The sequence below is a fragment of the Parastagonospora nodorum genome (assembly GCF_000146915.1).
Source record: "Parastagonospora nodorum SN15 chromosome Unknown scaffold_8, whole genome shotgun sequence".
Classification (NCBI taxonomy): Eukaryota; Fungi; Ascomycota; class Dothideomycetes; order Pleosporales; family Phaeosphaeriaceae; genus Parastagonospora; species Parastagonospora nodorum.
This window is the reverse complement of record NW_001884556.1, coordinates 13,047-27,796: the sequence shown is the minus strand read 5'-3', so window position 1 is coordinate 27,796 and position 14,750 is coordinate 13,047. Positions and strand designations below refer to the sequence as shown.

At 52.7% G+C, this 14,750-nt stretch overlaps 10 protein-coding genes across 10 annotated transcripts; 6 read left to right on the top strand and 4 right to left on the bottom strand.

The window, feature by feature from the left end:
- Positions 1 to 586: 586 nt before the first annotated feature.
- On the top strand, positions 587 to 1,491 carry SNOG_05464 (hypothetical protein; the record flags this gene model as incomplete). The annotated part of the gene is made up of 2 exons (XM_001795817.1): positions 587 to 1,341; positions 1,416 to 1,491. The coding sequence occupies 2 exons, from the start codon at positions 587 to 589 to the stop codon at positions 1,489 to 1,491; spliced, it is 831 nt and encodes a 276-aa protein (XP_001795869.1).
- Positions 1,492 to 1,662: 171 nt separating this feature from the next.
- SNOG_05463 (hypothetical protein) lies at positions 1,663 to 2,729 on the bottom strand (the record flags this gene model as incomplete). Its single annotated transcript, XM_001795816.1, has 1 exon — positions 1,663 to 2,729. One exon carries the CDS (start codon positions 2,727 to 2,729, stop codon positions 1,878 to 1,880), a length of 852 nt encoding a protein of 283 aa, XP_001795868.1. The 3' UTR covers positions 1,663 to 1,877.
- Positions 2,730 to 3,182: 453 nt separating this feature from the next.
- Positions 3,183 to 4,670, top strand: SNOG_05462 (hypothetical protein; the record flags this gene model as incomplete). The annotated part of the gene is made up of 1 exon (XM_001795815.1): positions 3,183 to 4,670. One exon carries the CDS (start codon positions 3,183 to 3,185, stop codon positions 4,668 to 4,670), a length of 1,488 nt encoding a protein of 495 aa, XP_001795867.1.
- A 960-nt stretch (positions 4,671 to 5,630) lies between these two features.
- SNOG_05461 (hypothetical protein) lies at positions 5,631 to 7,191 on the top strand (the record flags this gene model as incomplete). The annotated part of the gene is made up of 2 exons (XM_001795814.1): positions 5,631 to 6,220; positions 6,267 to 7,191. The coding sequence occupies 2 exons, from the start codon at positions 5,631 to 5,633 to the stop codon at positions 7,189 to 7,191; spliced, it is 1,515 nt and encodes a 504-aa protein (XP_001795866.1).
- A 1,664-nt stretch (positions 7,192 to 8,855) lies between these two features.
- Positions 8,856 to 9,035, top strand: SNOG_05460 (hypothetical protein; the record flags this gene model as incomplete). The annotated part of the gene is made up of 1 exon (XM_001795813.1): positions 8,856 to 9,035. One exon carries the CDS (start codon positions 8,856 to 8,858, stop codon positions 9,033 to 9,035), a length of 180 nt encoding a protein of 59 aa, XP_001795865.1.
- A 323-nt stretch (positions 9,036 to 9,358) lies between these two features.
- On the top strand, positions 9,359 to 9,745 carry SNOG_05459 (hypothetical protein; the record flags this gene model as incomplete). Its single annotated transcript, XM_001795812.1, has 2 exons — positions 9,359 to 9,391; positions 9,536 to 9,745. 2 exons carry the CDS (start codon positions 9,359 to 9,361, stop codon positions 9,743 to 9,745), a joined length of 243 nt encoding a protein of 80 aa, XP_001795864.1.
- A 457-nt stretch (positions 9,746 to 10,202) lies between these two features.
- Positions 10,203 to 10,998, bottom strand: SNOG_05458 (hypothetical protein; the record flags this gene model as incomplete). The annotated part of the gene is made up of 3 exons (XM_001795811.1): positions 10,203 to 10,362; positions 10,438 to 10,702; positions 10,728 to 10,998. 3 exons carry the CDS (start codon positions 10,996 to 10,998, stop codon positions 10,203 to 10,205), a joined length of 696 nt encoding a protein of 231 aa, XP_001795863.1.
- Positions 10,999 to 11,344: 346 nt separating this feature from the next.
- On the bottom strand, positions 11,345 to 12,049 carry SNOG_05457 (hypothetical protein; the record flags this gene model as incomplete). Its single annotated transcript, XM_001795810.1, has 3 exons — positions 11,345 to 11,572; positions 11,796 to 11,925; positions 11,976 to 12,049. 3 exons carry the CDS (start codon positions 12,047 to 12,049, stop codon positions 11,345 to 11,347), a joined length of 432 nt encoding a protein of 143 aa, XP_001795862.1.
- Positions 12,050 to 12,330: 281 nt separating this feature from the next.
- Positions 12,331 to 12,880, top strand: SNOG_05456 (hypothetical protein; the record flags this gene model as incomplete). Its single annotated transcript, XM_001795809.1, has 2 exons — positions 12,331 to 12,512; positions 12,643 to 12,880. The coding sequence occupies 2 exons, from the start codon at positions 12,331 to 12,333 to the stop codon at positions 12,878 to 12,880; spliced, it is 420 nt and encodes a 139-aa protein (XP_001795861.1).
- Positions 12,881 to 13,362: 482 nt separating this feature from the next.
- Positions 13,363 to 14,457, bottom strand: SNOG_05455 (hypothetical protein; the record flags this gene model as incomplete). Its single annotated transcript, XM_001795808.1, has 1 exon — positions 13,363 to 14,457. The coding sequence occupies one exon, from the start codon at positions 14,455 to 14,457 to the stop codon at positions 13,363 to 13,365; it is 1,095 nt and encodes a 364-aa protein (XP_001795860.1).
- Positions 14,458 to 14,750: the final 293 nt, after the last annotated feature.

Sequence of the window (14,750 nt, the reverse complement as noted above, 5' to 3'; positions counted from 1 at the left end):
TCTACCAGCTTTTCCGCCGGCCCTAGAGTTTGACCCTACTCAATTCGCACTTCCGCCTGCGTACGAAGATATTGATCTGGAAAAGGCTGTGCTTCCAGGAGCAAGACGATTCAGCAATGCATCAACACTATACCAAGATTCGATTGCCCAGAAAAGATATCAACTTGTTATCAAGGCTGATCAAGACTCATTACACCGACCGATACCGTGGCACAGGCGTGTCATTCGGTGTCTCCGATACAGCATTCTCACTGTTTACCGACGTCTGTTCACGTTCGTCTTTACACTCAACCTCATTGGCGTCTTCCTGCTCTTACGGCAACAACAACAACGTAGTCATGCCGACAGACGACAGCTATGCACAACATTTGCAGCACTCGCGTCCTCCAATTTCCTTCTTGCCATTCTCGTGCGGCAAGACTATCTCGTCAACCTCTTATTCCGAACAGCCTGGTTGGTCCCTTGGTCAGCCCCGTCAATACTTCGAAGACTTGCGGCAAGAGTGTATTGCTATGGTGGTCTACACAGCGGCGCAGCGGTGGCTGGCACGGTGTGGTGGATAGGATTCACATCGTTTACGAGCTGGATGTTCATCAGAGAAGCGAGTAGTTTCGCAGTGACAGTCATCGCATGGTCGCTACTGCTCCTCTTGCTCGTCATCCTCCTACTCTCGCTCCCCACGATGCGAGCGAAATTCCACAACACATTCGAAGTAACCCACCGCTTCCTAGGCTGGACATCCGTCGCTCTTTTCTGGACGCAACTCCTCCTCCTCGCCCACTCCGCATCCACACCTCACCAATCCATCACCAACATACTCCTCCACGACATCACCTTCTGGAACCTCACCCTCCTCACCTTCCTCCTAATCTACCCGTGGCTCCGCCTCCGCCGCTGGACCTTCACCGCCCACGTCCTCTCCCCCCACGCCATCCGTCTCTCCTTCCCGCACGCAATTCACCGCTTCTCCTGCCTCTCCATCTCCACCTCCCCGCTGCACGAGTGGCACCCGTTCGCCACATTCCCCAGCGCCGCTGGGCCCAGCATGGTGATTTCTAACGCAGGTGACTGGACGCGCGGCATCATCGGGGCGGCGCAACACCACGCTGCTCTCGCGCGCGCTGCTAGTGCGCAAACAGGCCGGAAGGAGGAGGCTGTGAAGATGCATTTCTACATCAAATCCCACCCGAAAGCTGGCGTGCTTTCGCTCTCACTGCTCTTCCCGCGCGTCCTCATTCTCACCACCGGCTCGGGCATCGGACCCGCTTTGTCCTCCCTTCTCGAACGCCCAGTCGCGCAACACGCAAGACTCATTTGGAGCACGCGCAGTCCGCTGAAAACGTACGGCAGTGATATCATGGCATTGGTGGATAAAGCTGATCCAAACGCGATTGTCCTGGATACGGATCACATAGGCCGTCCGGACTTGTTGGAGGTCGTGTGGAGGGAGAGTCGGAGGGAGAGGGTGGATGCGGTGTTTGTGCTGAGTAATGAGAAGGTGGTGAGGTGGGTTGTGGGTGGGTTGGAGGGGAGGGGGGTTAGTGCGTATGGGCCGATCTGGGATTCGTAGGGTGATTGCAGTGGTTTCTTGTATATATGGGAGTTTGGGGGGTGGCGGTTTATGGAAGGGGAAGGGAAGTATATGATACCCAAACACACGGATTTTCCTTGAGTCTTATGGAATTTTTTACTTTTAAGGTTTTGACTTGACCTACTTGCTGGATAATGCTACATTGTTGCTTTTCACGTGGAAAAAAGACCTTCCGCTCGCTGACTATGTTACATCCATCTCAAGAAAACGGGAATATATGGGAGAGTCACCTACACCCTTCAAAACGCCATCGCTAAAACCGAAAACACACATATATCGTACTCTTTCATTCGTCATCATTGCCCGTCCGAGATGGCACGGCAAGTGGTCGCCCAGCCAGTATGGCTTCGCGATCCTTCCGCATGCCCTCAAGCACTGCGACTAGCCCGCCCTCACGCATGCGCTCCAGCACAACTTTCATGCCCTCGCGCGCATTCGGCTGACTGCGCTGAGCACGCGTGAGACCAATCTTCTCGATATTGCGTTGTAGAGCTTGGGTGCCCCAGCTACGTAGAAAGCCCATTTTCGGGGGCGCTTCGTCTTCGGCGGGGGCGGAGGCGGAGGCAGCGGCTTCACGCTTCTTCTTCCACGTCTCGCCGATGTGCGAATGAAGGGTCACGCTACTCACCACATCCGTTGTTTCGCTCGAATCCTCGACCTTCGCACCGTTGTTGAAGTTCAAGAACCCATGGCGCCGCGCGGCTGTCTCCATGCCCTGCCAGATCTTATCCTCGTCGTGAAGTGCTGATGGCTTTGCAGGGTCTGGACGCATGAATTTCTGGCGCTCGACGACGCTCAAAACGCCTGTCCACTCGAGATTGCGCGACTCCGTGTCCATCCAGCCTTCCTTGACATCCACGACGGACTTCTCGAGGATAAAGGTCTGCGTGTCGCCGGTGGCGGAGGCGCCGAGGAGCGAGCGCGGGAGCAGCTTCAGCACGGCGGAGGGGAGCTTGGAGCGCTTGAGGTGTAGGCGTATGGTGGTCAGGCGCTGCGTTTCCGGGTCGAAGCTGCGCGCGATGGTGTCGGTGGAGAGCACGTGTGTGGAGTACGGGTTGGGGTAGCGCAGGAAGTAGGCGAGGGTGACGGCGGGGAAGGGGTATGGGTATGTCTCCGAGGACGAATAGAATTTGACCATTGTGACGACGTTTCGAAGCTCTGTGGGAGCGTGGTTGGTGAGGCGGCGAAATGGGACGGTGTATTGTGGGTAGGGAGCTCAGAAGCAACCTGTATCGCGGGTGACTATCTCAAGTGACGAAGGGGCATTGTCGAGCGCAATTGAGTTGCACTGGCTACGCTGGGAGAGAGTGAATGGCGTCGGGGTGGTGTGATGGTCGAGTGACGGCATCTTACAGGCACGAGATTTGCCTTTGTCGGAATGCGGAGACGGCGGCCAATGGGAGGCGTGGCGCAAGCTGTGGCGCGGGCAGTGGCTGTGCTGGCTGGCGGGGCTGTAAATTAATTGGCGGGGTTGAGTCAACACAGGGACAGCAGGCAGGCGCAAGGGTCACGACACAGTCACAGAGTAAGTGAGCTGTCTTTCCGCGCTTCATAAACAACCATTGACTTGTATTGTGATATAGCAGCCACCATGACGGAACCAGAGCCGCCCTCCGTGGCCGCCCTCAGCCTCGCCGAAACTGCGACGCAGCCCGTGACCAAGGCGACGGAGCAGGAGATCAACCCGTGGGACGTGCAAGCCGCTGTCGACGCCGACGGCAATGTCCTCGAGTTCGATTACGCTGCGATATCGCAAAAGTGGGCGACCAAACTCATCGACGACGCGCTGCTGGAGCGGTTCGAGCGCGTCACAGGCCACAAGCCACATCGCTGGTTACGGCGGCGTCTCTTCTTCTCCCACCGCGATCTGGAGCAGATACTGGACACATATGAGCGCGGCGAGGACTTCCTGCTGTACACTGGCCGTGGACCCAGCAGCGACGCCATGCACATTGGCCACACGATCCCATTCGAGTTCACAAAGTGGCTGCAGGATGTCTTCGACGTGCCGCTGGTCATCATGCTGACAGACGACGAGAAGTTCCTGTTCAAGGAGAAGCTGAAACAAGAAGAGGTCTACGAGTTTGCACGACAAAACGCCAAGGACATCATCTCCGTGGGCTTCGATGTCAAGAAGACATTCATGTACATCGACTCGGAGTTCTTCACGTCGGGCCACAACAGGCACTTTAGCTTGAACACGACCGAGTTTGAGAAGCTCATCACAAACAACCAAGTGCGCGGCGCATTTGGCTTCCACGGTTCAACGAACATCGGCAGCAACGCCTTCGCCGCGAAGCAGTGTGTAGCTGCCTTCGCATCCTCCTACCCCTTCATCTGGGGCGAGGATGGCAAGTCCTATAAGCGCTCCAAGAAGCTCTCCGCGATACCCTGCCTCATCCCCTGCGCCATTGACCAAGACCCCTACTTCCGCCTCGTCCGCGAAAACTGCAGTCGCATGGAACTCCCCTCGCCGAAGCCCGCACTCATCCACTCCAAGTTCCTTACCGCGCTGCAGGGCGCAGGCGGCAAGATGAGCGCCTCGAATCCCAACTCGGCCATCTTCATGACCGATACGGAGAAGCAGGTCAAGAAGAAGATCAACAGCCACGCCTTCTCCGGCGGCCAAGAGACCATGGAGCTACATCGCGAGAAGGGCGGCAACCCAGACATCGACGTTCCATACCAGTATCTCGCCTACTTTGAAGACGACGACGAGAAACTATTGCGCCTCGCAGCCGAATATCGCGCCGGCACGCTTCTCACTGGCGACATGAAGAAGGAGTGCATCAACATGATGACCGCGTATGTGCGGAAGTTTCAAGAAGCGCGCGCAAATGTGACAGACGAGATTCTCGAGGAGTTCCTCAGGCCTCGCAAGTTAGAATGGAAGGGTAATCTCAACCCGACAAAGAAAGAGGATAAGAAAGAAGAGGCTGCAGAAGGTGCGGAGGGTGCGGCGATGCTGGATGCAGATGGTAAACCCATGACGAAGAACGCGATGAAGAAAATGCTCAAGATGCAGGAGGTCGAGCGGAAGAAGAAGGAAAAGGAAGAAGCGGCAAAGGCCAAGCAGTGATAATGTCGTTCAATTCAAACTATCGAAGAGAGCATGTCGCAAAGGTTGGTGTCCTCGTCCCGTCTGTGAATATGCCTTCTAAATGGAAAGGATGCCCTGGCTGAGTGATGGAAACTTTGCAAGTGCACTGACTGGCGTTGAGGTACTAACTAAAAATAAGCATCAAAGTCACTTGAAGCTACAAACTTGACAACATGTTTCACACGAGGTTGTACGTGTCTGGGCACGATCCATTTCATTGCGGCCGCGCAGACCTGGCCTTTTCAGCCAGAAAGCGCGCTCAATACAGTCTTTATTACCTTCCTACAAAAAACGTACCTTCCGCTGCGAACTGTTTTCTCGTTAGTGCTAACATTAGGCAAATTTGGGATTATCCCAGACTCATAAATCTTCCGGCGCTTACTTTGTATAGCTTCCCCGCATCGTAATTAGGCCGGTACATCTGAGTCTACCGGCAAAGGCGCCGGGATCGTCTGAAATGTATGCATGATATCCCCACCACACCCCCGACCCCAGAATTTCCCCGCGAATCAAGACTCGGCATGTCAAGAACGATGATCATGTTGATCGGCTGGCTTGCCATTCACAAGCTTAGCTCGGCAAAGCTTGGCCTTAGCACTATAACGATATCGACTTTGAGAACCTTACACCCGATACTTTTATGACACCTTCCCATCCCGGACAACCTTTCACACGTGGAAGGGGATGCATAGCAGAAGATGGAATCGCTCCCGCCAATACAGGATAAAGCCTGACATGCCAGGCACTTCACATGGATCCGGTGGCCAGGTTTGACCTCGGGACAGTGTCCTGGCTGATCGTATATATACTCTGTCTGGATGCTGGACATGATGACTACCGCTTTCGTGCTTTGTGCTGCGTGGTGATCGCATCCTTCAGCAAATCAGGCGATTGCACAGACGGCCCGACCAACGAGATCATCAACAACCAAGATCCAGCATGTCGCCACGATCTCGTCTCAGTCGCCGTGCGATTGGCTTGGCCCTTGTCGGTACGGCCTCTGCTGCTGCAGGACCATGCGACCTCTACGCATCGGGCGGAACACCTTGCATTGCCGCTCACAGTACAACTCGAGCTCTGTACGGTGCATTCACTGGATCGCTCTACCAGGTCAAGCGTGGCTCGGATGGTGCCACTACCAACATCGCGCCCTTGTCTGCTGGTGGCGTCGCCAATGCCGGAACCCAGGATAAGTTCTGTGCCAACACAACATGTCTCATCACCATCATCTATGACCAGTCGGGTCGGGGCAACCACCTCACGCAGGCCCCAGGAGGTGCTTTCAAGGGACCTGAAGCGGATGGCAAGGACAATTTGGCTGCCGCTGATGGTGCGCCTGTGACACTCAACGGGCAGAAGGCGTATGGTGTATTCGTCTCGCCCGGCACCGGGTATCGAAACAACAAAGTGAGCGGCTCCGCGACCGGTGACCAACCAGAGGGAATGTACGCTGTTCTCGACGGCACACATTACAACGGCGGATGTTGCTTCGACTACGGCAACGCAGAAACCAGCAACACAGACACTGGGTGAGTCTTCCATCTTCCCTTATCAAACTCGACTAAAACCCCGCAGCAACGGCCACATGGAAGCCATCTACTACGGTGACAACACCATCTGGGGCTCTGGCGCTGGCAGCGGTCCTTGGATCATGGCTGACCTCGAAAATGGCCTCTTCTCCGGCGTCAACGTCAAGAACAACGCCGGCGATCCTACCATCACATCCCGCTTCGTCAACGCCATAGTCAAGGGCAGCCCCAACAAATGGGCCATCCGCGGCGGCAACGCAGCCTCAGGCGCTCTCTCAACATACTACAACGGCGTGCGCCCCAATGCCAAGGGCTATAACCCGATGTCCCTCGAAGGCAGCATCATTCTAGGTATCGGCGGCGACAACAGCATCTCGGGCCAAGGCACCTTCTACGAAGGCTGCATGACATCCGGCTTCCCCTCCGATGCGACTGAGAACGCAGTGCAAAACAACATTGTCGCGATGAAGTACGCGACTACAAATTTGATGAGTGGGCCAACGTTCGCTATCGGTTCGTCAGTTAGTCTACGCGCGACGACCAAGGGCTTCGACACGAAGTACATCGCGCACACCGGCTCCACTGTGAATACTCAAGTAGTTACTTCCTCGTCTTCTTCCGCGCTCAAACAAGCCGCGTCATGGACCGTCCGCGCCGGATTGGCGAACGGCGGGTGCATATCTTTCGAAAGTCGGGACACTGCCGGCTCATTCATCCGGCACTTCGACTTCAAGCTTTCACTCGCCGCCAATGACGGGTCCAAGGCGTTCAAAGAGGACGCAACGTTTTGTCCACAAGCAGGATTGAGTGGGCAGGGCAGTTCGATCAAGGCGTGGGGATACCCAACACGATACATCAGACATTACGAAAGCGTGGGGTATATTGGAAGCAATGGGGGAGTGCACACTTTTGACGCAGCAGCATCTTTCAACGATGATGTTAGCTTTGTTATGAGTACGGGGTTCGCTTGAGTACTTAGAAGTAGTCTTCGTATTGGAAGAGTACATGCAATCTTAAATACCCATCAGTTCAGGTTCGGAGTCATCATCAAGATATAACACTTGTGCTTGGAGCCTTTCGTAGTATGTTGAAGGTGTGTTTTGAGATTTGTGATACGCTACATAACGTCTTGATGTATTATGCGCCAGTGTGTACAGAATGAAAAAGACATGGCGATGATCGCGGTGATAACGGACGCACATTTCGCGGCGTTCCTTCCGCAGCTCGATTCTCCCAACCACAACCTCCCGTCACACACTCAATACATCTGAGGCATCTTCGCACTATGCCCAAAGCCCTGATGAGACTAAAAGGACAGTGTGCATGTACGTTCTTCAAAGCGCGTAGATTGCGACGCGATCACCTGTGGCTGCGTGCTGAGGACTAGGAAACAACAAATGTCTTTGTGAATGCAGGAGGTAAGACCGTCGCTGCTGTGCGAGAAGAAACTTTTGCAGAGATTCAGAGTTAGGAGTATGGAGTTTGCTTTCGCATGGGTTGGGTGGGGATCGGAATCACCACTCATCTCATGGACCACAATTCAAGATTGCATGAAGGAGCATGGGATGGGTAGGGAATCGGAGAAAACCACCACAATCATGCACAGCAGCTCAAAGTTGCAACGGGGACCGACTACAGTAACATGGTTGTAATCCTGGCTCCACATATAACTGCACAACCACCGCACGCACCCCTCTGTGCAACTCATGTGACCCAAAGAAGTCAGGTCATAGTGCTTACGCGTGAGATTCGTTGTGATCTGAGCGATGCAGACATTCGGTCGTCCAAACGCGATGCACGTCTCCAATCTATATAACACGTCATCGACGACGAACGCATCCTTCTCCGCATGTCTTTGTACAGGTTCGCCTTCGACTCACGGGCTCCTCAGACAGTATTTGCATTGCAACTACAGCTCCACTCATGGACGCATGCTCGGATCCTCCGTTAACGCTGGAAGACAAGTCAAAGAGCAGATGTGTCGCCCACGCGCTGGAGATTTTAGATGGATACAGACAGCGTCACTTGCGACATCGAAATTCCGCGAATCGCTGAAGTAGAATACCGCGCGACATTGCGCTCAGCCTCGGGAGGAACAGGATGACGCGCAAATTCTATCCATAGAGCAACTGCTTGGTTGCGAAACTCGAGGTCATGAACGACCGTCAATCTCAGGACAGGCAAGTCTCTATTGTCAGTGACAGTCTAGGACATTGCGCACTTCGATACTGGTAAATGGTACCATCTCTTTTTGGGTCTTTCCTCATCAGGATCTTCGCTCTTCTAGGCAAGGCGAAATGTTCACTCGATGTCGCTTCTACATGCGATGGAAGTCCGCCCACGTGGACCAGAGTCGCGAACGCCCTATGCAAACACGAATGGGATCAACATCATTAATTACCAGTTTCTGATCGTCGGAATTACCGCCGATCTACGAAGTCTATACGTTGTCGTCCTATCATTCGATGTCTCTTAGCGCTCGCAATGCAACGCTGCGGCGCAGCTCTCCGAAACATTGAGCAACAACCATGTTACTCCCCATCTCAACACCCAATTCCTTCTTCTCGCTGTTTCCTCGCTTCCGTGTCAAATCTGAACTCGATATCCTCAAACGCACGCAATTGCTACAGCCGCAATGGCACCCAAATCGATGATGTCGCATACCAACCCTGCAACTCCGACGGCTCACGCGACTCCGTTTGTTGCGGTACGAACCACTAAGGCGCCGGCCACACGAATGTCGCAAACGACGTATGCGATGCCAATGGTCTTTGCCAAAATTTCGAGGCTTTTGATGGCACAAACGGTGGCGTGAAGGTTTGGTGGCGACAAGGGTGCACCGATCCAACATGGCAGAGCGAGCATTGTCTCAAAGATGTCTGCAATTTTGCGAAGGTGAGGGACACTGAGAATATGTTGATTCAAGAATTCGTGAAGAAGCTGACGAGCTGGTAGTGGCAAGCCGACAACGCGCCCGTCCAGAAGTGCAGCGATGGCAAATGGTGCTGCGGGGAGAAATTATGCTGTAGTATCACTTCCAGCCTCTTTCAACTGGCTGCAACCCTTGGACCGACTCCAACCCCAGGTCCAGCGAGTATCAGCACAATGAGCACGAGCGCGAATCCATCAGCGAGAATAATGTCGTCGACTGGGAATTCTTTTGCTCCCACTGTAAGCCCATTCCCATCAGGAAGTCCGGCTGCGGCTGCGGCTCCACCCAGCCCTGAACTGAACACTGGAGCGAAAGCAGGCATCGGAAGCGGGGTAGTCGTTGGAGTGATATTGCTTGCTATCATAGCGCTATTATATATGAAGTTAAAGAAGAGGAAGAACGTAAATGAAAAGGCTGTTCACTCGAACCGATCAGCAGACTTAGAAAAAGAAGGACCAATTATCTATACCCGCGAAGCTGAGCCAGTTGAGATGCTCGCGGAAAGAGTACCTCTTGAGATGATGAGTCAACGAGACGTCGCAGAATTGCCAGGTTCGCAGGGTTTGCAAAGGACCGGTAGCTTCCCGCGTTGAATCGGCATCTGGGAAGCAGTCATGTTGGTATGCACGGAGCAGGTCACAGTGATTGAAAGGTGTCGGCGGCAATGATACAATTCTCCCGCGGTCACAGCATCTTCTAGGAGCATGAGAATACTTCGAAGTAGGCTTGATACAAGCTGAAAAACTGTTTAGAGCTCTCGTGTGGCAAGCTACGAATTTCGACACCTTGATGCTCACAAGCCTATATACTTATGGCTCAGAGCAAGATCATGTCGTCGCGATATCCCGGGGTTCAAGGTCTTGAGGCAACGGTAGTAGTTGAGGCATCGGAAGAGTACAGCGATGACGTGAACTTTGCTCAAATCCACGCTCGCGTTTCGCAGTAGAGGTCACTCGCAGGTGTCAATGAAGAGTTGGATCAACATTATTAAATGCTCACGCATATCAAGATTCTCGTTATTATCCATCACAGAGACGCTGCCATAGTAGTTCAAAAGCTCTTGTATCCCTGGCCGCGCACGAATGTCTGCTGCCACGGTCCCTGTTCTTCGTCCTCCGTCAGTTTCAAATAATGCGTCGCATGCGCCTCTCCACTGATTTCTCTGTATACCGGCGTCCCGTCTTCCTTTCTCTCATCGGCGTAGTAGAATCTGCAAAGTGTCAACGAACCATCTTTGCATGTGGTCATCATCGTGTGTAGTTACTTGAAGCCTCGATCTGCATACGCCACGGACGCAGCGTGGATCAAATGAGCAGATGCCGCCTTGCCGGCACCCGCACCAGTGAGCGGAAGAACGATCAAATCGGTGTTCATGGCATTGCCGGTGAAGATGAATGTTTTGGAGGCTGAGGCGGGGAGCTTTGCGAAAGATGCCAATGCTTCTTTGATCGCCACAAAGACGCTGGTGGTGTTAACATTGAGGTCTTTCACAAAGTTGTTAAGATGTATCGAGAATGGGTCCTGCGCATCAGGCAGAGTGTATGCGCCAGCTGTCAAGGTGATCAATAGTCTTGCAAAACTGAGTGCCGATTCCCTTGTACTGACCGTTGTAGACAACGACACTTGGGGCTCCGAGATCCTGCTGTACTTTGGCGAATAGCTGCGGAACGGATTCAGGGTCCGACAAGTCGGCTTGGAAATGCGTTAGACCAGTCTCATTGTCCTCTTTCTTGAAGCTTCGCGATGCCAGTGCGACCTTGTATCCTTTCGCAGCGAAAGCTCGGGATATATGGCGGCCAACATTGGGGCCAGAGCCGAGGATGAGAGCGACTTTCTGGAGTGACATGATGAATGGAGATATGGAAACGTCGGGAGTGAAGTTTCGGTGTTGTAAGATTGAATGCGGCTGATACTCACACTGCGAAAGCGTGGCTTATATGCTTCCATCAGTGATATTCACGGACGAACACAACACACTTCTCCGCCGAATCTACGGGAGTTTCCAGGAGGCTTTTAGGCTACTGGTTCTCTAGTCGCAAGATATCACCAAAGTCCCGAATTCAGTATAGCGGCATCCAGTATCGGACCAATCGCTAGCTGGTTTGTCATCAAGTTAGAGCAGTCAACAAGATTATGACGAGACGCTTTCTAGACACTAACCGGTAAGCAGAAGATTGATCACACGTGTAAAGCTAGACGTAACATATCTGCAATGCGCGTATGAAGTCCTGACTAGTGGAAGCTGGGCGGAGGTTATGCGCTACGCTCTCGGTAATCACAATCCAAATGCCTGAATCCAAAGTATTCTCGAGCTTGAGTCCTCCGCGACATGCTTTCTGAAACAATTGATCTGAATCACATCTCTGGCTCACACCCGGCATGAAGCCTTGGTTCTCTTTGTCGTACGAGGCGATCGGGTCCTGGAAGCTGTAGGCATAGTTCATGTGCTTGTATGGCACAGCAGTGCCCCAAGAAGCGGCATATTCGTCAATTCAATCCAACACTATCTTGAATTCCAATATGATCAGTTCGTCATCTTTGTTGGTATTTCACTAGTTCAGCACCAGAATGGACGAGAGCGGACCCTGGCTGGCATCCAGGCCCATACTATAGTCGCATTTCTTCAGCAGCGATACAGGATACTCTTGCAACTGCAAATCCACTGTTGATGACCTCGAGGGATTTCAGTGGCTCGTATGTAGCGTTGAACATCACGGTGGCTGCAACGAGCGTGGCCAGATCGGCTTTGACGGTCGTGTTCATATCGGCGCAACTTCGCAAGATTAAGTCCTTCATATTACTTTCTCTGAGTCAATAACACACGTGACTCCATCTGAAGACCGTTGTGCTTGCTCCTCTGCGGCTTCTTTGAGCTTCATCATTTGCATGGAGTTCATCGCGTCGAGCGGCGGTTGATAGCTAACGACGGCTCCAACACTGCCGGTTTCTCCAATTCGCGAGTGGAGTACGTTTAGTTCATGCAGAAATAATTTCCAAGGGCAGCAAATACATGACAAAATTCTTGGCTAATCATGATGTGCGTCTCCTCGCTCGATCTGGCTTGTGAAGCTCATCGCAATACGCTTAGACCTAAATCGCAAGACTGTCGGGGAAATAAAAAATGACACCTCCCCAGAACGGGCCTTGCTCGAACGTCTTCAATTTGTATCGTGTCACGATGCCGAAGTTGTCGCCTCCACCACGCAAGGCCTTCAAAAATATCTGGGTTCTCCTTCGCGTTTGCATGGACGAGGCGGCCGTCCGTTTGAACAATGTCAAAGTTGACGACGTGTCGTGGATGAAGCCTTCTCGTGAACAAAAGAACGAAAGCCCGCCGGCGATCGTATTTAGTGCGAGCGGGTCATTGTAGCAAGAGGGAAGGGTGAGACCATACCTGCCAAAGCGAGATCTCCGAGAGCTGATCGACTTCAAGTCACACCAAGGCCCTTCTCTGTCAACTTCTCATAGACATTTCCTCAACGCTCACCAGCTCCAACAGACACGACTTCGTCCTTAATCTCAATACTGGTGAGATAGCGCAGGTCGATGGTGACGCCAGGGTCGTCGATGTTCGAACAGCCTGGCACAGGCTGCTGGCCTGCGCCGCGAACAACGAGACGTGCTGCGCCGCTCAGGATACGGGGTCTGATTACGTCCACGAACTTTCAAACATCGACCCTGGTGCGGGGCAGAACAATGGCAGCTGGGCTAAGCCCGCTCTGCAGTAGGGAAAGATAGGAGTTGTTCAACTTGTCATACTCCTCAGTACCTCGAAAAGGTAGCTTGTCGGTTTCGAATGAGTCTCACAGCGCATTCATATGTTCAGATTCCTTGGTTGGCATGGTTTCCGTCTTCGGTCGATGAATATGGTTACTTAGAAATCGTGCTTTGTTGTTCTGCACTTCTGGGAAAGATGGATGTGAGATGCTCAACCTTGATGGGAACCCCGGCAAGCGCATGTAAGAAAGAGAGGACACCATGTTTGCTGTGCCGCGCGGATAAAGCGGCGTTTGAACCGCATGCGATATAATTGCTGACTGCATATATGGTACCGGATGTGGAGTGCATGATATATCGTTACCATGCCTCCGAGCTTGGGAAGGAAGCGATGCGATATAACTGCGCCACCACGACCTGTGAGAGGTGCGTGAAATATGCTCAAATGTATACATTGCCTGACATCATATATCGATGATTCGGTATATTGCTCTTAAGGGATTGACAAGACTAACTTCCCGCACGTAAATTTCTTCAAGAAGTGTTCCTGAGCTGCAACAATGTCCTTTAGCGGAAATACCTTCCCAACATTGGGTCGAATTTCCGCACGTTCAATGTACGAAATCAGATTGGAGAACAATATGTCCTCCTGGAACGTGCAGCCAAAGAAGCTAAGGTCCTTCAAGTAGAGAGTCCTTACATCGAGTTCCACGATCGGGCCTGCGATTGCGCCTGCGACGGCGTACCTTGCTCCTTTCTTCAGCAACGCCAAAAGCTCCGTGAATGTAGGACCGGCAACGAGATCGATTACGACGTCAACTGTCTCTTTCTTAACGTTCCTGCTCGCTTCGCCTCGCGGTATGACTTGGTCGGCACCAAGTTCCAGAAGTTGTTGTAGCTTGTCGCGCCCTCCCACTGCAATGACATCAGCGCCTCGCCTTTTCGCAAGCTGAATTGCGGCGGCTCCAACACCGCCAGAAGCACCAGTAATCAGCACCTTCTCTCCACTCTTGACATTCGCGCGATGCAACATATTCTCTGCCGTGGAGTATGCACAAGGTATTGACCCAAGTTCCACATCAGTCCAGTCGCAGTTGACTTTGTACGTCTCTTGAGCTGGTGCGACTGTGTACTGCGCGAATGCACCATCGCATTCAGATCCGAACGTCCAGCACTCATATGGACGATTGCTGACGTAGTGGCGAAGCATCGTGCGAACCAGTACGCGATCGCCAATACGCTCTGTGTCGACATTGCTCCCCACTGCTACGATGCGACCGCAGCAATCCGCACCTTGGATGCGAGGGAACTTCAGAGGAGCCCCTGACCAAGACGAATCGTCATCTTGTCGTGTGTCAGAAGCCGCTGTGCTTTCGGCATCGGTTGCGCCCCGGACACCTTTCGAGTACCAGCCAATTCGCGTATTGATGTCTGTGTTGTTGATTCCCGCCGCTGTAACTCGAATCAGAACTTCGTCGGCGGCTGGCGTAGGAACGGTCAGATCATCGCGATATTCAAGCTTGTCGAATCCGCCATGCCCGACAAGAACGACACCGCGCATTGTCATAGGGATGTTATTGGGTGGCATGTCTCCTGATTTGATCTCCAGTCAGATTTTGGTTCCCTAGTGATGTATGTTTCCGCGCTCGCCTCCCTTGCAACGAAGATGAAGTTTGAAGTCTATAAATCCTTCAATGACCTTCCTTTTGCGCAAGATGAGCATTCATACATCTTGCTTATAAATTCGCACGATAAGCATCTATGCATCGTGCTTATAAATTTGCAACAGTGTTTCTCTGTACGTCATGTTAGCAATCTCGCAATCGTTGCTTATTAATTCTCTAAACAGTAACGTGTTCTACTACTAAGCTGCGCGCATTA